General features: G+C 57.1%; 4 protein-coding genes across 14 annotated transcripts in view; 2 read left to right on the top strand and 2 right to left on the bottom strand.

Annotated features, from left to right (window-relative positions):
• MGRN1 (mahogunin ring finger 1) overlaps positions 1–6,191 on the top strand; it is a 69,809-nt gene extending 63,618 nt beyond the window's left edge. For 2 of the 4 annotated variants that reach the window (XM_050774330.1, XM_050774329.1), the window contains 2 exons: positions 1,478–1,522; positions 4,018–4,119. In XM_050774330.1, the coding sequence (XP_050630287.1) occupies positions 1,478–1,518 (41 nt within the window). In that variant the 3' untranslated portion in view covers positions 1,519–1,522; positions 4,018–4,119. Of the gene's footprint in view, positions 1–1,477; positions 1,523–4,017 lie in introns of all 4 variants that reach the window. The other 2 variants (XM_050774328.1, XM_050774327.1) reach the window with 1 other exon arrangement.
• Positions 1–25,245, bottom strand: part of UBALD1 (UBA like domain containing 1) — a 178,082-nt gene that overhangs the window by 79,343 nt on the left and 73,494 nt on the right. The window contains exon 1 of one of the 7 annotated variants that reach the window (XM_050774598.1): positions 17,125–17,134. The exons of the other annotated variants lie outside the window; for them this stretch is intronic. The gene's annotated coding sequence lies outside the window, so the exon portion shown is untranslated. Of the gene's footprint in view, positions 1–17,124; positions 17,135–25,245 lie in introns of those variants that run through there. 7 annotated transcript variants of the gene reach the window in all.
• Positions 8,777–11,006, top strand: NUDT16L1 (nudix hydrolase 16 like 1). 2 transcript variants are annotated; one of them, XM_050774542.1, is made up of 3 exons: positions 8,777–9,096; positions 9,189–9,449; positions 10,160–11,006. In XM_050774542.1, exons 1-3 carry the CDS (start codon positions 8,902–8,904, stop codon positions 10,379–10,381), a joined length of 678 nt encoding a protein of 225 aa, XP_050630499.1. In that variant the 5' UTR covers positions 8,777–8,901; the 3' UTR covers positions 10,382–11,006. The 2 variants fall into 2 exon arrangements, with proteins under 2 accessions (XP_050630499.1, XP_050630500.1); XM_050774543.1 differs by having other exon boundaries at positions 9,189–9,519.
• Positions 12,352–25,245, bottom strand: part of ANKS3 (ankyrin repeat and sterile alpha motif domain containing 3) — a 35,498-nt gene continuing 22,604 nt past the window's right edge. The window contains exons 6-15 of the mRNA XM_050774273.1: positions 19,509–19,667; positions 17,332–17,472; positions 16,658–16,767; positions 16,240–16,404; positions 14,351–14,475; positions 14,098–14,239; positions 13,739–13,911; positions 13,291–13,376; positions 12,670–12,753; positions 12,352–12,434 (exon numbers count right to left, since the gene is read on the bottom strand). Coding sequence (XP_050630230.1) covers positions 12,358–12,434; positions 12,670–12,753; positions 13,291–13,376; positions 13,739–13,911; positions 14,098–14,239; positions 14,351–14,475; positions 16,240–16,404; positions 16,658–16,767; positions 17,332–17,472; positions 19,509–19,667 — 1,262 coding nt within the window. The 3' untranslated portion in view covers positions 12,352–12,357. The remainder of the gene's footprint in view (positions 12,435–12,669; positions 12,754–13,290; positions 13,377–13,738; positions 13,912–14,097; positions 14,240–14,350; positions 14,476–16,239; positions 16,405–16,657; positions 16,768–17,331; positions 17,473–19,508; positions 19,668–25,245) is intronic.

The raw sequence follows: 25,245 nt of genomic DNA, 5'->3' as shown, positions 1-25,245 counted from the left end.
TGCTGCGAAGCTGTCTGTGGCTCTGAAACTGGGATGAACAGCTATAGCGGTGCGTTCAGACATGACCCCAGAGCCACTGCGTAGGGGCAGGGCTCCTCCCTTGCGGCTGCCAGGCCTCCTCACCCCCTTCCTGGCCCCAGGGCCCACCATTGCTCAGTCCTCCTGAGTCACCCGGTGACCTGGGCCTGGCTTTGGGTGGCTGTGACGTGCTTTAGTTGGAAAGGGGCTCTTGTGTCTCTGGACTCTGGCTGAGCAGTGGCCTGTGCTCACGGGCTGGGAATGACAGGCTACAGGAGCAGGCACGGCCACAGCAGCCTGCCCCCAACAACTCACAGCACAAGGCGTGTTTAGGACCAGCTTACCTTAAAGTGACACAGAATTCAAGTAAGGTCTTTCAAAGGACCTCAGATATTTCATTCTGATGAAAAACTTGGGGGGTGATCGGGGAGGGGCCAGGAGGACCTCAGCTTCTGGGAGCCACGAGCGTGACATCTGATCCTGCAGGGTGGCCCCTTGGGGTAGCATCTCGCAGGCTGTGCCTCCCCTATGTGGCCAGGCCTGGGAAGGATCAGGACAGCCACTGCCAGCCCACACAGATGAGGCCAGGACTCCGAGTCTCATGCCCCACTCCCAGGGGAGGGTCTCCGGCCTTCTTCAGGTCCACAGACGGGGGCAGGCAGCAGTCATCTGTGGAGGTGGCAGAGGAGAGGCCGAGTCTACATCGGGGCAGCCTGAGGTGAACTCCTGGGCCCCGGGCCCCCTCTTGGAGTCGGCTGCTGCTGAATGCCAGCAGGTCAGCCTGACGGCCTCAGTTCTGAGCCACGGAGAGCGCATCTGCCTTTGGGGGCCATGTGGCGCCATCTCCATGGCTGTCAGCCTTGTCAGCACAGGTTTCTGTGTGTTTTTAAATCCATGTGGTGGCCCCTCTGTTCCAATGGCTTTTTCACTTGTCAGAGCCCTGGACTGTCTCCGTGTCTGTGTGTAAGGCATGATCACACACAGGAGCCTGTGGTTTCTCATAGGGGTGCAGCTGCTGCCTGGCGGGGTGGGCAGCATCAGTGAACCCTGGTGTCCCTGTAGATGGGAGGGCCCCTGAGATGGTGAACCCCGGGGCCCTGGTGTCTTGGAGTTTCCCTGGGCTCAGTCCCGTCCGGCCCCAGCCCCCCACCCAGGGCCTTCACTCCTGAAACCAGAGGTGGACTTCGCCCGCCAGGTCCTTCACGCGCCCTTCCCTAGGCTGCGGCGGTGGGAGCTGCAGGAGGGAGGGGCAGGGCCAGTGCGCTCCTCTGCATTGAATTCTGGCCGCGCTCTGCCTCCCAGCTGTGGTTCTCCTTCTGGGTTCTCTGTGGTTGCAGCAGAGCATTTGTTTCTACGTGGCCTTGACCCCGTCCCCAAGCTGGTGCCCTTGCTGTGGCTGTGCCGGCTGCTGCGCGCTTGCTAACCGAGCTTCCGTCTGTCTCTCCTCCTCTCCGCGCAGCCCTGGGGCCCGACTCCTGCTCTGTTGGTATAGACGAGTAAGCCGGTACGTGACCTTCCAGACGCGCTTCGGGGGCTCTGACGCGCGTCCTTGGAGAGAGGAGCCTCCCCTGCTCTCTGGCGGGGTTCCTTCTGGTTTTTGGGTCTTCGTCCGCATCTGTCTTCCCAGGGGCCCTGGATTCCGAATCCAGAGCTCTCCAGTGGCTGCTGCACCTTTGCCCAAGAAAGTGGCCTCCTGGGGGGTCCCGACTTTTGGGGCCAGAGGGCTCTCCATCTGGCCTAGGCGGCCAGTCAGGCTCTTCTTCCAGCCTTGAGGGGCTCTGGAACAGTCCCAGCCCAGGCAGGGAGACAGACCCAGCCCAGGCGCGCCAGAGCCACTCTCCCCTGCAGGAGGCAGGAGCTTGAAGGATCAGGGCAGCACCGTGGAGGGAACCCCAGGGAGATTTGGGATGACGTGTCCCGAGGGGAGAGCCCCAGGCCTGGGTCTGGCCTTGTTCCCGGTGGTTCCACCATGAGTTCCCATCGGTCCTGCAGCAGATGCGTTAGGGCACTCGGCAGGTCCTCTCCCGTGTTGTGGTCATGGCTTTAAGTAACAACTCATGGGGAAAAGAATGCGCCCCAGATTGGGAGAGCCCCTGTATCACCTGTTTCCAAGCTCAGTCCCCGTCTCTTGGAGGGAGTCTGTCCTTGAGGGGCCCTCTGGTGCCCAGGGCATAGTATCTTGTATCCTGTCCTGAGGGCGTCCGCTCACACAGCCACCTGCTCCCTCCTTCCCTTGTCAGCATGGCCTCCGTGGGCCTGGCGTCACCGTGGGCCTGGCAGAGAGTCCCTTGTGAGCTGCCTTTGTGCCATGAGCTGCCGACTCACTTGTCCCTCCCAGTACTGGAACCTTCTGGAACACCAGCACTTAGTGATAGAAGGCCCTGTGAGGCTGGCACTCCCCTTTCCCCCCCCAAGAGGCCCTCCCCATCCCGCACAAGAGGTGCCCTCTACCAGGGTGGCTAGGTGAATGTTTTACAGAAGGCCGCTCTGGCCAGGCAGTGGTTCACACCTGGAATTCCAGTACTTTGGGAGACCAAGGGGATAGATCACTTGAGCCCAGGAATTCAAGATCAGTGTGGGAAACAGACCCCCTCTCTATAAAAAATAAAAAATTGGCTTGGGCGTGGTAGCTTGTGCCTGTGGTCCCAGCTACTCTGGGGGCTGAGGTGGGAGGATCGCCTGAGCTGGGGAGGTCAAGGCCCACTCCAGCCTGAGACCTGTCTCAAGAAAAAACACACACACACACCCATTCCAGCTTGAGACTATGTCTCAAAAAAAATACACACACACACACACACACACGCGCACACATGGGGGAGAGAGAGAAGGCAGCTCCAAGAGTGCTAGCAAAATGTAGGCAGATGGATTGGTGACCCTCTGCCTTCCCGAAGGGTGTTGGCACACATGCTGCGTGCAGCTCTGGTCTGCCGAGGCCTGTGCAGCCTGCTAGGAAGTGCCTGACGGGGGGGTCCAGGCTCTAAGAGGCCCTTTCCCCTTGGTGGACTTGAGCCAGGCCAGGGAGAACTTTGCTTCTTTTGACTGCGCTCTGCATTCCCACGAACCTCTGTCTTCTTGAGCCCAGCGAGTCCCTCTGTTGACCCCTCTCCTGAGCCATCATACCCCTAGATTGAAACGACACTCAGCACCTTTCAGAGGGGCCCGGCCAGCGCGTCGGTGGAAGGTGCTATGCGAATGTTACGATTCAGGTCAAGCTTCCAGAGGCGGGAGTGCCGGTGTGTTCTAGAACAGGGCTCACAGCCTCGGAACCCTGGTCTCGTCACAGTCCCCGAAAAAAATAGCCGCCCTTCACCTGAGAGTGGGGCCTGGGCCATGTCTACTGGGAGCCATGCGTCAGGGCTGGTGGCTGGGTATCGGGCAGCCCTGAGGCCATGCTGGCCCCATCCCAGGCTCCGCACCAACACTGTTGCCCAAGCCCCAGGGACGCCAGACCTATTCGGGGACAGCGCCTGGCGGTATCGTGCAGGCCAGTCTGGGTATTGGGGCTCTGTGGGAGGCTCCTCTCTCTGCCTTGCAGCAGCCACCTGGGGCCCACTGTGAGCACAGGCTGTTCTCATCCAGGGCTGCTCCCCACCCCTGCACCCTAGGCTGACTGAGTTCCACTAACCCAGCCAAAGGACCTTGGCAGGACAGCGGCTGTTACATCCCAGGAAACTAACCAGGGCAAGGGCAGGAGACCCAGAGGGCAACAGCCACGGTGCTGTCGCATTCTGACACGGGGCTGCAGCTCTGCTGCTGGTGTCGGGGGAGGTGGGGTCGTCTGTCCTGAGAGGGACACAGCGTATTTGGCACAGCCGGGGAGTCCTCCGGCCCTCGGTGTGCTCTCATCTGAGTGAATCTGCTGTTCTGGCCACGGGCGGCGGGAGTGGGGGTGCCGGATGGCCCAGCCCCTTGGGGGGGCTCCAGATGGGTAGGAGCGGGTGGCGCGGGACCAAGCATCCGAGTGTGACCCTCCTCCCCTCCCTCTGCTCCCACCTGCAGGATGGCCCACCTCCATGGAGATGGCCCACGGCCTCGGCACCACCAGCCCCACCTGGCCTCCACTTGGTGGCCCCAGCCCCGATCCCAGCACCGCCGAGCTGACCCCACTCTGAGAGCCTGGCCAAGCTGGCAGCATGGAGCCCTCAGCTCCCCAGACTTTGCCGAGGGGCTGCCCCGGACCCCGGTGTTAGCCGGCCTCTCCTGTCTGCATGCCCCCTGTGGCCACCAGGCTCCATGGGGCCATGGTGACCCTTGATCAAAGAGCACAGTGGACTGTTCCCTCCAAGTCTCCCTTTTCTACAGTTGATATATTTGTAACTGGTACAAGATGAAGGACAGCAGCTTTCCATCCCTCGTTCAGAGCCCTGGTTCCCCAGGGTCCCGCGGGCTGAGCGGCTGGGGCTGGGGCTGCCCACGTGCGGCCTGTGCTGGCTCTGCCTGCCCCCGCAACACTGCGGTCACTGCCCCAAGAACTCAGCAGACCTGCAAAAGAGATTTACCAGTGGTTGAAGCACTGTCTTCACAGATGTTCAGGGGCAGTGGGGGGCTCCAGGCACGGTCAATGAAGGAAACAGTGCCTGTCCGCCCACCCTACGTCTCATTGTGGCGACCTGGCTGTCGCTGCTTTTTGTCCTCTGCCGTGTTTGCGTGGCCTCAGTGCCCTCTCTGGTGCGTCTCCGCTGGGGCCCTCAGTGCTCGGGGCATGGGGTGCACGGGTGCCGCCCTGGGCAGTTAGTATCTCAGCCCGGTGCTGGGCCTGATCGAGGGGCGTAGACATAGCGGCTGCCAGCATCCAGTGACCTTGTCACCCAGCTCCATACCTTCTCATGGTGCTGGCTTTGGTGACATCACCAGGTCTCTCCAGGTGCGGGGGCTTCTGTTCGACAGGCTACTGCCAGGGAGGACCTGGCGGCCTCCTTGTTCCCCTTTGCCATTGGAATGTCCCCTTGCAGTTTTTTTTTTTTTTTTTTTTTTTTTTTTTTTCTTGGGAGAGTTTCACTCTTGCTGTCCATCCTGGAGTGCAGTGGCGCTATCTTAGGTCACCGCAACCTCTGCCTCCCGGGTTCTAGTTATTGTCCTGCCTCAGGCTCCTGAGTAGCTGGGATTACAGGTATGTACCACCATGCCCGGCTACTTTTTTTGTATTTTTAGTAGAGAAGGGATTTCTCCATGTTGGTCAGGCTGGTCTCAAACTCCTGACCTCAGGTCATCCACCCGCCTTGGCCTCCCAAAGTGCTGGGATTACAGGCATGAGCCACTGTGCCCGGCGCCCTTGCAGATCTCTTTGATTTGGTTCTATAGCAGGCTTCTGTGGCAGGACTGGCTTGGGGAGGAGGGAGCCAGCAGCACGCTGGGGAGTGGGGTCCCAGCTGGGAGGCTTGGCCTCTGGGCGACTTCATCCTGTTTTTTTTTTCGTTTGTTTTTTTTTGTAAGGTAAAACTCCTGGGCAGCAGATGTGCAAAGGGAGAGTACCTGGGCCTGGTGACCCAGGGCTGGAGCTGTCCCAGTAGAGCCCTGGGCCGGGAAGGTGTGTGCTGCTCCCTGGCCCCAGAGGGCTGCCCTGCAGCCGGGCCTGTGGATAGGACAGCCTTGGGGCAGCTCAGTGCCCTCCCCTGAGGCTCACGGTGGCTCTGAGCACAAGCTCTGCCTAGTGGGCACTTGGGGGAGACCCAGCAGTGAATAGCACGGTCCCCACACCCAGGCCAGCCACCCCTCCTGCTCGTGCACACGCACGCACATGCTCTCACCTGTACACGCTCACACATGCACGCCCACTCGCACATGCTTACATGCACACGTTCACACATGCACACACGCTCACACATGCTCTCACCATACACGCACATACTCAATGCACATGTTCCCATGCATGTGTGTGTACTGGGACCGAACATCTCCCACACACCTCTCCCGCCCCACGCACCTCTCCCCGCCCCACACACCTCTCCCCGCCCCACGCACCTCTCCCGCCCCACGCACACACACACCCTGCACCACCCCCCTGACCAAAGCCCCAGCCTCTGGCCATCGGTCCTGGTGCCAGAGCTCTGCGTGAAGTTTGGGCCGCAGAGTGGCCTGCTGGGACTTCCATGTGCTGCCGTCTGATGTGTTCAGATGGGCTCACCGTTGGTTCGTTTTTACTGTATATTTATAGTAATAAAATCATGCAGCAATATCCTGTCTGCTCCTTCCTCTGGGTGCAGCCCTCGGGATTGTGGCTATTTCCTGACCCGGAGTTTTGCCGCTGGGTGGTTGGTGGTGGCTCCCACACCCTGGCAGCTCCATGGCCTCTGCCCGGCTTCCCTCCGGGGCAGTGAGCAAGGTGAGGGCTAATGAGAACGGGCAGCTCCCAGCCATCCCTGTCAGGGCTGGTTGTCTGGTTGGAGGGAAGCCACAGCCTTGAGGTTGGGCTGTCTCCTGAACAGGTGGTGCGGGAGCCCAGGGCCTCCAGCTGTGAGTTGTCGTTCTGTCCCCATCTCTAGCCCCAGCTATTTCAAGGCGTTTGCTAAGTACCTGCTGTGTGTCAGTGGAGGCGGAACAGTCGAACAGCCGAGGGCGAGGGCCTGGCCGCAGGCCCCTGCCTTGCAGGCAGTGAGGTGCCCAGCAGCTCATCAGAATCCTGCCAGGTGTGGTTACTATTAGGAAGAAAGCGAGCGTGGTGATGAGACGAAACCGTACAAGGACTCACTTAACCGGGCGGCAGGGAGGGCCTCTCCGAGGAGACTTAAACAGCCCTGAGGGCTGAGGAGGAGCTGGCCCTGGAAGAATGTTCCAGGTGGCAGGAGTGAGCCTGGTGTGTCCCCTGGGGACAGCTCCTGGCTGGAGTGAAGGCTGCTGGATAGATACTGAAGAGCTTGTAGGGGCTGCTGGAGTGTTTTTATAAGGGGGAGTCAGAGTTTTAAGAATAGGTTTCCAAGCAGAGGGGCAGTGCTAGAGCCCTGTGGCTGGTGTGTGGAGCCTGGACGGCGGGAGCAGGTCTAGCCACCCATGGTTGTGGGCTTGCAGGCTGGAGCCCAGCCCCAGGCCTCTGCACGGCCCCTGCTCCCCGGCCCAGGGAGTGGCCAGTGCCCCAGGGCACCCACCACACCACCGCCTACCACTCAGGGCCCCAACTCCTTTGGCGCAGGTCAAGCTGCCACCATAGCCCTTCTTCGACTGAAGACTGTGAGGCTGGAGGGGAAGCCCATGTTCTGGCCCATCAGTGCCTGCCCTGAGAAGGCTGCCACCCATGGACCCTGCAGCTGCTCTGACACGCCTGGGTCTGGCCCCATCCCAGTGTGGGTAGAGGGGTGCCCAGGGTGTCAGACGGGTGCTTGCATGGGCCAGATTGGCTCCCCATCTACTTCCCAACAGACACAGCACTTTTTTTCATGTCTGGTCTTGGGAAGGGGCTGGAGCAAGGGGAGCCTCCCCTGCCGTGCGCCGGCGTCCCACAGGCCCTGGGCACTGGCAGGGCTTGGCTGCCTAGGGGTGGGGGCCCTCTTTGGGTGGAAGGACCCTTCCCCTTGCTGCCCTCTCGCCTTCTGACATGGTCGCTCACCCTGGAATCTGGACTTCCCCTGCTGCCTGCAGCTGTCCCATGTGGCCGCTGTCCCATGTGGCCCCTGACCCACTGGTGGCCATAGGAGGAGACAGAGGTGCCCTCTCTGGGTTCTTATTCTCCACATCTGACACCACCATGGACCTAACAGGTGAGTTTCCAGTGCCCACCCTCTGCCTACCTCTCTTCCTGCTTGGCTCCACTCAAGGCAGCCTTCTCTGTGCCAGTGAGCTTGGCCTCACTGCACAGCTCTCCTGAGACTCTGCCCCAGCCCTGGGCACCCATGCTGTGAGTGCAGGCGGGTGGTTCATGTACTTAGCAAATCCATTCCCCCCGTGGGGAGGAAAGTGGCCTTGGGCCCTGTTGCTGGTGAGGTGAGCCTTGCCATCATGGAGTTCAGCGGACCTCGCGCGCTCGGCCTGTTTCTGATGTTTCTGAGCCTGAGACATCTCCAGGACAAACACAAGGTAAGTACCTCAGGCTCTTGTGGAATCGGGATCCTGTCTCTGTCACCAGCTGCTGGGTGTACTTAGGCAAGTTCTGTCCCTCTCTGAGCTCCAAGTTCCTCATCGTAAATTGGGGAAGCCCCTCTTCCCCCAACAGCACGGGTTGCCTGGCATGGAGGATGCTGGAAAGCTCCAGCCCCGGAATTTAAGTCACTTTCTGCTCAGCAAGCTGGGTCCACAGAGCCCCAAAGCTCCCAGTCGTCTGCCCTGACCCAGCGTGGACTCGGGGACTGGGGCGCTCAAGCCCTGCCTGGCCCTGCTTCCTGTGCTGTCCTGGATCGAGCCGGCCAGCAGGGTGGCTAGGTCGGGACTGCTGTCGTGCGTGGCAGATGAAGGCCGTCGCCCTCCGGGCTCGGGTCCTGTGGCGCTGGCAGAGCAAGGCTCCGGAGCATTTCTGGCTTGTGTGGTCGTGCCAAGGGCGCCATTGCGGATGCACAGGGCCATGCGGGCCAGGTCCGCCTCCTGGGGAGAAACGGGTGAGCGCAAGGGGGATCGGCGCCATTGAGGGTGGAGAAACCGCAGGGATTTTCGGCTGTCTGCTTTGGGGCGCCAAGGAAGATGTTCGTCGCCCACAGTGTGAACCTTGAGCCACCACGGCACCGACCAGTCGACTGGGCGATCCCGTCGGAGGCGGGGCCGCCGCCCGGGGTGTGCGACTATTGGGTGACGGCTGACGCTCACCGCCTTCCTTTGCACACCGCTCGCTGCACCTCTCGACGACGCGCCGCGGCGCTGCGAGGGGCTCGGTCCGGGGTGCGCCGGCGATTGGCGGGGGAACGGGACCCGGGGGTGCGGCCGCCCGCGGATTGGTGAGGCGCGGCGGGGGCGGGCTCGCGCATGCTCTTAAGTGGCAGCGACGGGGACGGGGTCAGTGCCAAGATGTCGACGGCGGCGGTTCCAGAGCTGAAGCAGATCAGCCGGGTGGAGGCGATGCGCCTGGGGCCGGGCTGGAGCCACTCATGCCACGCCATGCTGTACGCCGCCAACCCTGGGCAGCTCTTCGGCCGCATCCCCATGCGCTTCTCGGTGCTGGTGAGGACGGGAGCGGGAGAGGGAGCGGGCGCGGGCGGGCCGGGGCGGGGGCGTCCGACGATCCCCCGGCTTTGACCCGTGCTCCCTTGCAGATGCAGATGCGTTTCGATGGGCTGCTGGGCTTCCCCGGGGGCTTCGTGGACCGGCGCTTCTGGTCGCTGGAGGACGGCCTGAACCGGGTGCTGGGCCTGGGCCTGGGCTGCCTGCGCCTCACCGAGGCCGACTACCTGAGCTCGCACCTGACCGAGGGCCCCCACCGCGTCGTGGCGCACCTGTACGCACGGCAGCTGACGCTGGAGCAGCTGCACGCCGTGGAGATCAGCGCGGTGCACTCGCGCGACCACGGCCTGGAGGTGGGGCCGCCGCCCGGGCCCCGCCCCCCGCCCCGGGGTTTGGCTCTGGCCCCGTGGAAGGCACCGATGGGTAACACGTCTCCTGAGGGTCCCCTGGCCGGGCTGGGTCGGGTGTCGCTGTCTCCAGCAATGGGGTGGGGAGAGGGGTCTGGGGCTGGGGGGCCGGGAGAGGAGGGGCGGTGGTGGGGGCCGGGGCTGGGGCTCCCTCAGGGCTGTGTTACATCTGCCTTGCTGCTGCCATTGCCAATCCTGGGAGTGGGGAGTGGGATCGGTGGGGAGGAAGGGATGGGGGAGGAGCGGGGCTTGCTTGGGGAGTTGGGAAACTTGAGCACAGCGGGGGTCGTAAAACTTGGAAACCTCATGGGGGGCGTGAAGGCTCTTGGTATTTGTGTTTTGTGGTCTGGAAGGGTTGGACTCCAGGTGTTCAGGCTTCGTTGGGTGGACGGGAAGCATGGGGTGTGGACCCCGGGTGGTGGTCTAGGTACGAGGGGAAAGTGCATGGGGTCAGCCTCCACACTTGCTTGGGGAGGAGGGGGCTGCACTGCTCCAAGGGAGCTGGTTGGCTTCTGCCAGGTCCTGCCTGGGTCTCCCATTAAGTCCTTGGCAAAGCTGGCTGCTCATACCCTGGCCTCCTAGCTTCCAGGCCCCTCCTGCCGGGGGTGCCATTGCGTGGCAGGCCTGGCCCCAACCCCTACCTCCTGTCTGCACAGGTGCTGGGCCTCGTGCGGGTCCCGCTGTACACCCAGAAGGACCGAGTCGGAGGCTTCCCCAACTTCCTGAGCAACGCCTTTGTGAGCACGGCTAAGTGCCAGCTCCTCTTTGCCCTCAAGGTGCTCAACATGATGCCTGAGGAGAAGCTGGCTGAGGCCCTGGCTGCGGCCACCGAGAAGCAGAAGAAGGCCCTGGAGAAGTTGCTCCCAGCCTCGTCCTGAGGGCTGCCTGGGCTGCTGGCACCCTCCCCTGGGCCGGAAGACTGGGAATTCCTGCCAAGTGTGGCTTCTAGAGTGTGTGTGTGTACCCCACTTCTGACTGCCTAGGGCAAAGGGGCATCCTGTCATCTCCACTGTCCCAAGCAGTCACTAGGTGGTGGCCAGGCCAGCTGGGACCCAGCCCATCCTCTCAGGCAGAGCAGGGTGGTCTGGGCGCGCTGGGCCTGCCTCTCCAGCCTCCCAGGCTCAGACCCTCCTGTGTGTGTGTCTCATCCCGGCTGCTGGAGGCCCACAGGGACTGCGCACAGCTCCAGGGCCACTCGGAAGACGGGATGTGTGGGTGGAGGATGCCTCGTCTAGGTCAGCATTCCTGCCTCCTTCCTGAGCCAGCTCAGAGCCTGGGGGAGTGCCAACTTGGGGTAGGAAGTTAATACTGTTAATTAATTTGGGTGGTTGTTGGATTTACTTTGCTAGATTTTCTCTTTCACCACGTGTGAACTGTGGGTGAGGTTTCAAAGTAGCTTCACCCCACGTGGCTTGGTTCCCAGGGACAGTCAGGGCCTCGGGGGCCCAGCTATGTACGACGAAGCTGTCGAAGGAGAAGACAATAAAGTCACTCCTCAGCTGCTCTGTGTTTCTCAGCTACTCTGTGTGTTTCGGTTCTGGATGGAGCCAGCTCAGGCCTCCTGCCCTAGGGGGACGGAGGAGCCGCCCCAGCCAGAGGCATGTTTGTCCCCAGTGCTGACTGGGGGCACTCCCAGCATAAGCGCTGTGCCCATCAGCCAGGTTGGGGTATCTGGGCTGAGACCTTCAGGGAAGGCTCCCCTTCCTGATCCTGATGGCCCTGGCTGCACCTGAGCTGACCTGCTTTGCAAACCCGCCCTACACCACCATCATCTGCAAGCAGCTCCAGGGGCTGGTGTAGCAGCGCAGGCTTACTATGCAGAAGGACAGCAGCAGCGCCATCCCTCGTGGTCTCCTACAGCCTCACATCTGGAAAGACTCCAGTGGCATCGTCAGAAAATGTTCACAGCCCATGCCTGGCCTGGTGAGGGAGGTGGTGTTCCCAGCGCCATCATCTCAGCGCTCGGTGTGAGGGCAACATGTCGGGGGAGGCCCTGTCCTATGGCGGGCTGGGGATATTCTTGGCTCTCAAAGCCTTGTCTTGAGTCACGTGGGCTCCAGGAGCAAAGGCGCTCCCGAGCAGCAGGGGACACCCGCCGAGCAAAGGCGCTCCCGAGCAGCAGGGGACACCCGCCGAGCAAAGGCGCTCCCGAGCAGCAGGGGACACCCGCCGAGCAAAGGCGCTCCCGAGCAGCAGGGGACACCCGCCGAGCAAAGGCGCTCCCGAGCAGCAGGGGACACCCGCCGAGCAAAGGCGCTCCCGAGCAGCAGGGGACAGGGCAGTCACGGTTGCTGCACTGGCCAGGGCCTCATGTCATGTGACCAGAACCGAGCCCTTCACTAGCTGTTCAATTTTATTTTCCAACAAATGGCATTTTCCAGGCGCCCCAGTCCTCACCCCTAAGGTCACACCTCAGTTGGCACCTGTGTGTGTGTATGGATATACTTTTCCCCCAGGGCCCTGCCTGGTCTGGGCCAGGGCAGCCCATGAACTCTGGGCCTCACCACCAGGTTCTGGGTGAGACCCTTGTCCCGCCTCAGTGCTGGCCCGAGGTGCTCGGCCAGGGCCGCAGCCCCCGTCTTGCCTCTGTCTGCCGGCTGCTCCCGGGGCCTGATCCTCTGGCCCCCACTGGGCCTGGGCTGCACGTGGCAGCTGCCTGCTTACTGTCCTCTTCACTCCCTGGCACACAGCTTCAGGGTGGACCAATCACCCAACGTCAGATTCTGAAAGAAAAAGCCCTGGTAAGAAGAGAGGGGGACAGGTGGGTGCGCACGCACACCTGCAGCTGCCCAGACAGGCCCTGCTGCTCCCGCCACGTGGGATGCAGGCTGGCAGACACTCACCGGCCCGCGGGCTAGGGCTCCCGCCACTTCTTCCCGTTCAGCACCTGCAGCTTCTCCAGGCTCTGGGTCACTGAGCACAGTGCTTGCCCTGAGGAACGATGACCTTGAGCCTCTCCCTCCCAGGCTTGGTAGAACTGGGTAGTGCTGCCCAGGGCTCTGAGCTGCAGGATGTGACCTGCCCCTCAGCCGTCATGGCCCCAGCCCCGAGGTCAGCCTTGGGGTAGAGGGACTCAAACTTGCTTTCCCTGGAAAGGGGTCCCTCTGCCTCCCTTGGAAACAAGGAGCTCTTAGTCTTCAGCAAAGTCTGGTCCCCGGAGACTCACCCATCTCGTGGACACGGTCCTCCAGGGCTCCCGAGAGCTCGGGGAGGCTCATGGCCTGCAGGGACACTTGCCAGCCCTTGGCGTCTGTGGTAGCAGGATGGAGTTAGCTGTGGGTCTGTGTCCCCACAGGCCCTGCTTTATTCTGAGCCCATGCAACCAGGAGAAGCTGCTTGGATCAGAGCCTCCCCACCCGCCTGGCAGTGTCGAAGCGACCTCCTAGGGCCAAGGCTGGGGAGCCCTGTTGTGCCCTTCCTCCCACGGGCTAAGCAAACACTACGAGGCCCGGGTCAGCCCAAGAGAAGACAAAGCTGTGCCGGTGGGGACCCGGGTCTGGGCCCTGGCTGGAGGCTGTAGAACTCACTGGCGGTCTCAGCACAGCACAGGCAGCCATGGCACAATGCCTCCTCCCACCCCTGGGGTAGGCGGTTTTCCCGTCACAGGTGAGGAAGTGGGCTTGGGTGCCCAGGGCCCCCTCTCCTTGGACTCTGGGATCATGTGCACACAGGGACCTGGAGAGTGGCTGCCGGCCAGAGAACCAGGCCAAACCCGCTGGGTCAAACCCCGCTTCAGGGCTCCCCGCTTTCTCCTCTGCCCAGTGCGGAGTCAGGCCGCTGCTCTTACCAGCTGCGGGGAGGCCTGGGCCCAGGGTGGCTGCACCAGGGGGATGGTCCCGCCTCACTCGGGATGACAGCTCAGCTTGACAGGCTCTACCAGACACAGGAACAAGTGCTGGTGAGGGCAGAGGCCTGGCCGTCGCAGAGCCCCCACCTCAGACCTTCAAGGGGAGGGAGGGACTCTGCCCTGTCCCTGCAGCTGGCCTTCGTGAGCTGGCCCAGTGCCCCACGAAGCTGTGCTAAAGAGCAGAAGGGAGAGCGGTGCAGATTCCCGACCCCGACTGCTGCCTGGCTCTGCCCGCAGGAAGGAAGGGCCTGGATGAAATGGGGGGGTGGCTCCAGGCGCTGAAATCCACCTCTCAGTTACAAAATCAGGAGGAAAAGATGTCTGGGGGCCCAGGGGCCAGGCAGCTGACCACTGGAGACCCAGCCCAGGCCAGCTCAGAGCCACTCACCGCAACTGGTCCAGGACAAGGGCAGCGTCCCGGGCCAGGGCCCACGTCTCCTGCAGGTGGGCCTGGAGGTCCTCGCGGGCACGGTCCTGCTCCAGCAGGCAGCTCTCCACCACGGCACGCAGCTCCTGCTCCTGGCACACCTGGCCCCGCATGGCCTCTACCTCCTCGCAGCGCTGCAAGGGGGCGGGAGGCTGGGAGGTAGCCGGGCAAGCCAAACCCCTGGCCATAGCCCTGTCCTCTGTGGCCTCTCCCCTTGCATCCACCTGACCCCTCCACACAGCGCCCACCTTTATCTGTCAGAGATGGGGCCAACTCAGGGGTGTTGCCCTGCCCTCCATCCCCCACCCACAGCCACTCACCTTGTGCAGCTGGATGGCGAGCTCCTGCATCTCAGCCTCCAGCCGGTCGGCGTAGGCCAGCTCCAGGGCGTCCCCGGGCAGACGGGCACTGCTGTGCCAGCGGGCAATGGCGGATGTCATTTTCCTCTTGGGCCCAAACAGCCTGCAGGGGGAACATGACCAGGACGTGCCTCAGCCTCCCAGGAGCGCTTTACATGAGCAGGAGTTTGCCCCAACCCCAGGCTGAGGGCCAGAGCAGCCCTTCTGGACGCACGTGATGCCGATTTCCTTCAGGTCACTCTCAGTGAGGGTCAGAAAGATGCGGAGGTCCACGTCCTGCTCCTCAAACACCTGCAGGTACTTCAGACACCCGATCTGCTCCAGCAGTGTGGCCAGGTCCTGGCAGGCACAGGGGACGGGTTGGGGGAGGTAGTGGCCGACGACAAAGCAGAGCCATTTTCCTCCGCTTGGAGCCCCACCGCTTCCCCAGGCTTAGCACCAAGACCGGGCCTGTGTGTAGCCCCCAGGCTGTCCCTTCCTACTCTGGTGCCTCAGGCAGGGCAGGACGTAGCAGGCAGGTAAGTCCTCACACTATGGTTGGCCACCTGGGGACACTGTATGTTCATCACGAGAAACTAGCCGCCTCCTGCCTCACGTGCTGAGTTCTGTGAAGGGGCGATGGAGCTGCTGATCCGGACAATGCTTTGTACACAGAGAGCGCTGTTCTCTAATTCTAGTCTCCGTGTCCGACGTTCTGATTTCCACTTGTCTAAGCACAGCTCTTCTCCGAGTTTACCTGCCTGGAGTTCACCGAGCGCCCTGGATGTAAGATCCGTGTTTCTGATCCACCTGAGATGGTCAGGCTGTGTCCTACCCGTTGTTTCTGCTTTTCTCTTCTTCTGCAATGCCACTGTGTGGACGCTGTCAGCGTGCTTCAGGGGGTCACGGGTTTCTGTTCATTTTTTTCACTCTTTCTTTCTGTTCCTCAAGCGAGATGATCTCAGGTGACCTGTGTTCACAAGTTTTCTGTTTCTTCTGCCTGCTCAATTCTGCTGTGAGCCCGTCTAGTGATATTTTCATTTTAGTTTACTTTTCAACTCCAGAAATCCTACTTTTGAGAGTTTATTGCTTTTAATGGAGAAACGAATGTTACTCTGCCATTTGCCTCAAGCTGTTTTCTGAAAGAAACATACTTAGGACACTACCCTGACCAGACTCCACTCAGTGTGTGTTGAAGGGACCGAGGTGTGCGCCTGTTCACTGAGCCGGGGGCTGCAGGGAGAAGCTGGCATAGCAAGGCTCTACTGAACAGCACAGCCGGTGCTTTAACAAATAACCAGCCAGGCCGGGCGTGGCGGCTCATGCATGTAATCCCAGCACTTTGAGAGGCCAAGGCAGGCAGATCACAAGGTCAGGAGCCTGAGACCAGCCTGGCCAACACAGTGAAACCCCATCTCTACTAAAAATACAAAAAATTAGCCGGACATGGTGACACGTGCCTGTAATTCCAGCTACTTGGGAGGCTGAGGCAGGAGAATCACTTGAACCCGGGAGGCGGAGGTTGTAGTGAGCCGAGATCGCGCCACTGCACTCCAGCCCAATGACAGTGCGAGACTCCATCTCAAAGAAAAAAAACCAAATAACCCACCAGAGCTTCCCTCTGCCTCTCTTCTCCGTGTCTCTTCTGACTGCACAGGGTAGCAGAACTCAGCAGACACAGGTGACACAGCTGAGCTGTGAGTCACACCTGTCATCCCTAAGGTAATGCATGGTCAGAGGGACCACAGCAAGGATGAGGATGGTGGCAGCTGTAACCATCACCAAGCACACACCGTGTGTGGTCCCCGTCTCTGCTTCAGCGGCATCCCGTCAGACTCCCGCAGGCAGCTCTGAGGTCAGGTGTGTTTCTTCTCCCCAGGCTCAGGGGAGCCAGCTCCAGTATGGGAAGCAGGGAGACAGGTCCTTGGAACACAGCAGAAGCCGTGCAGCTGGGCCGTCAGCCACGGAGCCGGCCGTGAGCCTGCAGAGCCTACCAGGCCATGGGGACGCCACGGCCATTCCGTTCTCCAAGCAGCCTGGCACGTTACATACACAACACATGCCTCATAAGTCACAAAAAGTGCCGTCTCTGAGTGTAACCTCCAGTTTCACAAGCGGTCTTACCTGCGGTCCTGAGTAGGGGGCCCTCTGAGTCTGGGGGCTGGACTCAAGGGGAAAGTCTTCCCTGTCAGTCCCAGTGCGGGGAGGCCACTGGCTGGCAGGATTCTTGGTCTTCACGTAACTTTTAGCTTGTTTGCGAGCTGAGCTTTTACAGGCGTGGTCCGAGTCCTGCGGTGAGAGCCATGTATCTGAAGGAGCGCACGGACTGACTGGAGAGCCTTGGTGAACCCCCACCCGCCACACAGGGGCTTCCAGTGCATTCGCTGTCGTCTGAGAAGCCAGGCCCTGGACACAGCACGTCCCAGCGCGGCACACACGTGTAGCACGTGCTTGTTACGGACGTTCTCATCTTAAAGTAACTGGGGGATGTTAGGCATCCCAGCCAGGGACCGGCTATGGGAGAACGAGAAAGAATCCGCACCTCATTGCTCTCCACAGAAGCTTCGCTGCTGAGCCCCTGGGCTCTGGCCAGGCCCTCGCTGCTGCTGCTGCTCTGGACAGGCTCCAGGTTGGCACAGAAAGCATGTTCCTCTGAGGGCGGAAAGACAGGGCGTCCGCCTGCAGGCCTCACCGCGGTGCTGTGCATGGGCGTGCCCCGGGCTGAGCCACCTCCACCAGGGCACTCCTTGGGGCCTGCCGCGGTTGCTTCCTTATGTTTCAAGCTTCCTGCCTGTTCTAAACCCTCCCCTCTATACAGACGGGCAGGGCTTGTTTTTTGTTCACTGATAAATCCCAAGCACCCAGGGCAGGGCTTGGCGTACGGTGGGCACTATGTGAGCAGCTGCTGCACGGAGGTGCAGTTATAACAGGACATTCCTATTGGAGCCTGTCCGGAAAGCCTCAGGGGGCTCCCAAGCAAGGAGCTAAACCTGTTGGTGTGGAGTGGCTCCCCCAAGCTGCACGGGGACGCTGGAACAGAAGCTTCTCCCATTCCTCACAAGAACCAGGGCTGCCCACGCCTCCCCTGTGCCTGTCCTCTGCTGGATGGCTGGGCTGTGTCCCAGCACCAAGCCCAGTGGGTAAGTGGGGACGGGCACACAGGAGCTCCAGGACCTGCCTGAGCCGCGGGCTGGACAGGGGTGGGGGTGCACATACCCCGGCTGCTGCTGCTGCTGCTGCTCTCCACGTCCCGCTCGTTGATGGGGGAGGTGACGTCCCGGCAGCAGAGGCCCTCTTCTTCCAGGGCGTTCTCACCACTGCTGCTGAAGGTGACATAGCCCCGGGGAGGAGCCTGCTCTGTGTACAGAATAGAGCCCATAAGCCCAGGGAACTCCAAAGTGAAGCCGATCCTGGTTCCAGATGCCCCCACCGCCTCAGAGGCCAAGGCCCCGGATGGAGGCAGGCGACTTCCCGCTCATGACCTCACCTACTTGCCCCTGCGACCTGGCATGGCTCTATCTGTGGTGTGTGGGTGGAGAAGTCACTCTGAGGGTCAGTGAGTGGCCCAGACAAGTGCATGGTGGGGCCAGGGCTGACAGCCAGGTCAAGCCTGGGCCCTCTCCTTTGTACCGAGCAACCTCTTTTTCAAAGGGAAAACGTAGGAAATGGTAAGCTGTATTTACAGATGCCTGACCAGAGAAAACTATACCACTAGTGTTCCTTTTAGCAGGAGGTATCTAATGACCTCACACAGACACCCGTCAACCAGGTGTCTTTATGTCCCTATGACCTTTAACCATAGGCTCTTAGCGGGCTCCTCGGGTCAGCCAACCCCAGCGAAAAAGAGATCTGGCTGAGCAGGAAGGAAAAAGGCCTTGGGCTAAAAATTAACGGCAATAATATGATATTACCTAACTCTACCTTCCTCTAAAACCAAGCAGAAAAAGGGGCATGAGGCCGGGGGCGGTGGCTCAAGCCTGTAATCCCAGCACTTTGGGAGGCCGAGACGGGCGGATCATGAGGTCAGGAGATCGAGACCATCCTGGCTAACCCGGTGAAACCCCGTCTCTACTAAAAAATACAAAAAACTAGCTGGGCGAGGTGGCGGGCGCCTGTAGTCCCAGCTACTCAGGAGGCTGAGGGAGGAGAATGGCGTAAACCCGGGAGACAGAGCTTGCAGTGAGCTGAGATCCGGCCACTGCGCTCCAGCCTGGGCGACAGAGCGAGACTCCATCTCAAAAATAAAAAAAAAAGGGGGGGCATGCATACCAGGCAATTTCACTCCAGTTTTGCCCCTTTATTTATATAAAAAGAATGACTTGACCAGGCACGGTGGCACACGTCTGTAATCTCAGCTACTCAGGAGGCTGAGACAGGAGGATCGCTTGAGCTCAGGAATTGGAGCCTGCAGTGAGCTATGATCGTGCCACTGCACCACAGCCTAGGCTACAGTGAAACCCTGTCTCAAAAAAGAACCCAAAGGACTGGTTGGTGGGACCATGGGGAACTAACTTACTTCTTTACATATTTTTCTAGTTATGGAGAAGTTTTTACAATCAGCACGTGCTATTTATCATTGCCCCCTAAACTTTTTTTGAGTCAGGGTCTTGCTCTGTTATATAGACTGGAATGCAATGGCACCATCATGGCTCACTACAGCTTTGACCTCCTGGGTTCAATCCTTCCACCTCAGGTTCTCATGTAGCTGGGGCTAGGGCTACAGGCATGGGGATGATATCTAGCTAATTTTCAAAAATTTTTGTAGACATAGGGTCTTGCTACATTGCCCAGGCTGGTCTCACAACTCCTGGGCCCAAGCAATCTTCCTGCCTCGGCCTCCCAGAGTGCTGGGATTACAGGTATGAGCCACTGCACCTGGCCCCCCAGTATTTTTTTTTGGTTTTTTTTTTTTTAGACAGTCTTGCACTGTTGCCAGGTTGGAGTGCAGTGGTGTGATCTTGACTCACTGCAACCTCCGCCTCCTGGGTTCAAGCGATTCTCTTGCCTCAGCCTCCTGAGTAGCTGGGATTACAGACGCCTGCCACCATGCCCAGCTACATGTTTGTAGAGACAGGGTTTCACCTATGTGATGAATGAAATCTGAGCGGGCTACATTTCTGCTGCAGGAGAGAAAGTTCTATTCCTAAATTTAGCCAATGAAAAGGAAACTCAAGGAGATTAAGCAAAAAAGAAGAGCTAGTCCGTGACCAGTGCATTTCCATCAGTGGACTCAATCCTGAGTCTCCCTGAGCATGAAAGCTGGGCCACCTGTCCCGCTGCCACCTAAGGTCCAGCGACCCATGTTTCAGGAGCCTAAGAGCTATTCCATCCTGGCCAACACAGAATCTTGGTATGCAGAGAGAAAGAGCCCTCGGGAAACGCGGGCCACTCACCATAGCGAGGCCGTGGGGCTCTGCCGCCCAGGCCAATGCCTGTGATCCTGGCCAGGGCTCGCGGTCCCTCGTGGATGCTGACACCCTTCTTCCGGCACGGCCTCTGTCTCTGAGGAGCAGGGCAGGACTCGTCAGAGGAGCTCAGATCTTCGTACTTTTCTGTGGTCAAACACCAGGATTAAGATAGTCTGTTCAGTGATGGACTCATTTACTAATCCTTATGGCAAACAAAGAAAGTAACTGTAGCCGGTTTTGTTAAATTAAGGAGAAGGGTATCTGCCAGGGTATCACTTTTGAGAAATGCCCTAACAGGCCGGGGCGCTGCTCCAATGGGCCACAGGGAGCTGCAAAGTTAGTGAGGATCGGAAGTTTCATTTTTCTTGAGACACAGTCTCTGTCCCCCGAGCTGAAGTGTAATGGCACGATCCTGGCTCACTCACTGCAACCTCCGCCTCCTGGGTTCAAGCGATTCTCATGTCTCACCCTCCCAAGTAGCTGGGATTACAGGTGCGTGACACCATGCCCAGCTTTTTCTTTTTCTTTTTCTTTAAGCAGAGACAGGCTTTTGCCATGTTGGCCAGGCTGGTCTCCAACTCCTGACCTCAGGTGATCTGCCTGCCTCGGCCTCCCAAAGTGCTGGGATTACAGGCGTGAGCCACCGCGCCTGGCCAGGAGTTTCATTCTTATCTCTGTCGAGGTTTGTAAAATTGTTCATAAGCCTGTATTGTTCATAATCAGAAATTTTGTTATAATTTGAATAAATAAAATTCATCTCTTCATTAAAATATATGGTAATATCAGTCACAACTTCTTTTTCCTGATCCCTTCCTTTGGAAGCAACTTTCTTTTTTTTTTTGAGATGGAGTTTTGCTCTTGTTGCCCAGGCTAGAACTCCTGCCTCCTGGGTTCAAGTGATTCTCCTGTCTCAGCCTCCCGAGTAGCTGGGATTACAGCCATGCACCACCATACCCAGCTAATTTTTGTACTTTAGTAGAGATGGGGTTTTATCATATTAGGCTGGTCTCGAACTCCTGACCTCAGGTGATCCACCCACCTCAGCCTCCCAAAGTGATTACAGGCGTAAACCACTGTGCCTGGCTGCAAACAACTTATTAAGGAATTCTGTTTTTTCTTTTTTTCTTTATTTTTTTGAGATGAAGTCTCGCTCCATCGCCCAGGCTGGAATGCAATGGCACGATCAAGGCTCACTACAAGCTCCACCTCCCGGGTTCACACCATTCTCCTGCCTCAGGCTCCTGAGTAGCTGCGACTACAGGCGCCCGACACCAAGCCCGGCTAGTTTTGTTTTTGTATTTTTAGTAAAGATGGAGTTTCACCATGTTAGCCAGGCTGGTCTTGATCTCCTGACCTTGTGATCCACCCGCGTTGGCTTCCCCAAGTGCTGGGATCACAGGCATGAGCTACTGTGCCCGGCCGCAATTCTGTATTTTCTAAAGCATGGCATGTGTTTGCTATGATTGTAAAGTGTTTCAAATCACTGCCCAGTCTGAGCTTTCTGAGCTTTCAGAGCTCAACCCAGAGCTTTTACTATTTTGTAGCTTTTCAGTTTTTCATATTTGACTTGTATAAGGCTCTGATGCGATTCTACTTTTACGAGATACGTGAGTTGGATGCAGGAGGAAATCATGAGATCTCCTTGTGGAGCTGGTAAGCTGGGACGGAAATGAAGGCAGAGGTCCCCTGCGTTACCATTTTACCACCTGAGCTGTGTTTACTATGAAACAATCCCAACACCAGGGAAGGAGCTGGGCTGAGCCTGACCCTGAGAAAGGAGCTGCTCACTCAGGTGCAAACTGACAGGATAATTCAGGGCAGGCCAGCAAAGAGGGAGAGCTCAGGCCCTGAACGTGGGCCACTCTGTCCTTCCCCATGAAGAGGCTCATGCCCTGGTGACTGAGCTAGCTATGTGAACACACACCCCCTCACACTCAAAGATCTACAGCACCCCAGGGAGACTGTGCTTCCATCCAAGCTGAAGGGGAGGGAGCTGTAAGACAAATGCACAAAGGTGGCAATAAGCAAGGGAACGGCAGCTGCGTGAATCTCAGCACCCAACACACCCTCAGAGCGGCTTAAGAATTACAGGCAGATGGAAACCACAAAAAAGCCAGAGCTGCAATCCTCCTATCAAAGTGGAAATCAGGGCAAAACGCATTAAATATGACACAGAAGGACTTTTTTTTTTTTTTTTTTTTTGAGACAGAGTTTCCCTCTATACCCAGGCTGCAGTGCAGTGGCACAATCTCGGCTCATTGTAACCGCCTCCCGGGTTCAAATGATTCTCCTGCCTCAGTCTCCCAAGTAGCTGGCATTACAGGTATGTGCCACCATGCCTGGCTAATTTTTGCATTTCGAGTAGAGACACGGTTTCACCATGTGGGCTGGGCTGGTCTCGAACTCCTGACCTCAGGTGATCTGCCCGTCTTGGCCTCCCAAAGTGCTGGGATTACAGGCATGAGCCATGCCCGGCTAGAAGGACATTTCTAATACTGAAAGCCGTAATTCACAGTGAATCTATAACAAGTTATGAAAATCTGTCACCAAAAATGCACCAACTTCCTTCATAAATCAGAAACACACTAATAGGTAATTTTGTAGAAAATGAACTAAAAGTACATAATCCTAAATAAGATACTCACAGATACGCTAAATTGTATACACAGAAAATAGAGAATACAACTTCTTCTCAAGCAAAACACAGAACGTTAAAAAATATTGATCAGGGCTGGGCGCGGTGGCTCACGCCTGTAATCCCAGCACTTTGGGAGGCTGAGGTGGGCGGATCACTTGAGGTCAGGACTTCGAGACCAACCTGGCCAACACGGTGAAACGCTCTCCTACTAAAAATACAAAAAAAAAAAAATCAGCCAGGCGTGGTGGCAGACGCCTGTAATCCCAACAACTCGGGAGACTGAGGCAGGAGAGTTGCTTGAACCTGGGAGGTAGAGGTTGTGGTGAGCCGAAATTGCGCCTGGGCACTCAAGCCTGGGTGACAGAGTGAGACTACATCTGAAAAAATATATATCTATTGATCAGCAGGTGATAAATAAGATGACAAAGAAGTTCTGTCAAGGTAAGAATTATAAACACTACCTGATCAGACACACTAGAATAAAGGTGATCAGAATAACATGAGAAATTAATCACAAGATCAAAAAGGCCCTTCCACCAAGAAATTAACAAACAAAAACAACCACAAGACTTCTATTAGACAACTCATGGGTGAAGGAGAAAATATAAATAAAAATTATAGAATTTCTGAAAAATAATAAGGAAAGTATTAAATACAGAACCCCCAGAATACACTTAAAGCAGCAATCAGCAAAAATTCACAGCCTCTAACATTTAGCAACAAAAGGGAAACAATGAACATGAAAGAAATTTCCAACTCAAAAAACTAGAACAACAAAGTAAGCCAAAGAAAAATAAAAGCAGAAATTAAACCATCAGTAGGTCTCAATAATCAATCAAAATCCGATGGGGTTTTCTTGTTTTTCCACTAAACAAAGTACTAGTATTTAACTTTAAAAGGAAAAAACGAGCAAACACAAATATTCAAAATAAGAAGTGAGGCCGGGCGCAGTGGCTCACGCCTATAATCTCAGCACTGTGGGAGGCTGAGGCGGGAGGATCACTTGGGCTCAGGAGTTTGAGACCAGCCTGGGCAACATAGTGAGACACTGTCTCTATTTTTTTTAATATAAGAAATTTTTTAAAATATAAGAAATGAGATCCAGCAATTCCACTACTGGTTATTTATCCTAAAGAAAGAAAATCAGTATACCAAAGAGATGTCTACACCCTCCTGTTATTGCAGCACTATTCACAGTAGCCTAGATAGAGAATCAACCGAGTCCATGAGTGGATGAATGAAGAAAGAAGGCTTTATACACACAATGGAATATTATTCAGACATAAAGAATGAAATCTGATCATTTGTGGCAACATGAATAAGCGTGGGAGAGACTATGTTCAGTAAAATAAACCAGACAGAAAAGAAAGACAAATGCCAGCCAGTGTGGTGACTCACACTTGTAATCCCAACACTCTGGGAGGCCAAGGTGAAAGGATCACTTGAGCCCAGGAGTTCCAAACCAGCCTGGTCAGTATAGCAAGACCCCGTCTCTAAAAAAAAAAATTAGTCAGGTGTGCTGGTAGGTGCCTGCAGTCCCGGCTATTCAGGAGGCTGAGATGGGAGGATCACTTGAGCCTAGGAATTGGAGGCTACAGGAGCCAAGATTATGCCACCACACTCCAGCCTGGGTGACAGAACGAGACCCTGTCTCAAAAACCAACCAAACAAACAAGACTACATGACTACATGATCTCACCCATTTACAGGATTTTTAAAAGCTCACATCAAGCATGTCGAGTAAAAGAGTGGATATCAGAGGTTGGGGGTGGGGAGGCAGTGGGAGAGACTGGTCAATAGGTATAAAATGACAGATCGAAGAAAGAAGTTCTGGTGTTCACAGCAGAGTGACTATACGGAACAACAGTGTATACCTCAGAACAGCTACTAGAAGACAGAAATGTTCTCACCTCAAAGAAATGATAAATATTTGAGGTGATAAACTAATTACCCTAATTTGATCATTACACAGTGTATACATGTATCAAAACATCACACACTGTACCCCATAAATATGGAGTTATTTTGTGTCAATTAAAAATGAGATAAATATTTTCCAGGTCAGCTGCAGTAGCTCATGCCTGTAGTCCCAGCACTTTGGGAGGCTGAGGCGGGTGGATTGCCTGAGTTCAGGACTCTTGAGACCAGCCTGGTCAACATGGCAAAACTACCTCTCTACAAAAAATACAAACGTAAGCTGGGCATGGTAGAGTGCACCTACAGTCCTAGCTACTCGTGGAGCTGAGGTGGAAGGATCGCTTTGCACCTGGGAGGCAGAGGTTGCAGTGGGTCGAGACTGGGTCACTGAACTCCAGCCTGGGTGACAAAGGAGACCCTGTCACAAAAAATAAATCAGTATTTTCCATGCTAAAAGAATAATAATAATAACAGGAGAAAATAACCACTGAAACGAAATATTTTATCTTGTTTTATTTTATCTATTTACTTTTTTTGAGATGAGTCTCGCTTTGTCGCCAAGCTGGAGTGCAGTGGCGTGATTTTGGCTCACTGCAATCTCCGTCTCCTGGGTTCAAGTGATTCTCCTACCTCAGCCTCCAGAGTAGCTGGCGCACACCACCACACCGGCTTATTTTTGTATTTTTAGTGGAGATGGGGTTTCACCATGTTGGCCAGGCTGGTCTTGAACTCCTGACCTCAAGTGATCTGCCTGCCTCGGCCTCCCAAAGTGCTGAGATTACAGGCATGAGCCACTGCACCCAGCCTGAAACAGAATCTTTTTTTTTTTGAGTGGGAGTTTTGCTCTTGTTGCCCAGGCTGGAGTGCAATGGCGCAATCTCAGCTCACCACAACCTCCGCCTCCCGGGTTCAAGCGATTCTCCTGCCTCAGCCTCCCGAGTAGCTGGCATTACAGGCGCGCACCACCACACCCAGCTAATTTTGTATTTTTAGTAGACAAGGGGTTTCTCCATGTTGAGCAGGCTGGCCTCGAACTCCCGACCTCAGGTGATCCACCCGCCTCGGCCTCCCAAAGTGCTGGGATTACAGGCGTGAGCCCCCACACCTGGCCCTGAAACAGAGTATTTTAAAAGGAGAAAAAAATTGGCCGGGGGCAGTAGCTCACGC

The sequence above is a fragment of the Macaca thibetana genome, chromosome 20, assembly GCF_024542745.1.
Source record: "Macaca thibetana thibetana isolate TM-01 chromosome 20, ASM2454274v1, whole genome shotgun sequence".
In the NCBI taxonomy this organism is placed as follows: Eukaryota; Metazoa; Chordata; class Mammalia; order Primates; family Cercopithecidae; genus Macaca; species Macaca thibetana.
The sequence above is the reverse complement of the archived record's forward strand: the minus strand, read 5'-3'. Positions and strand labels throughout refer to the sequence as shown.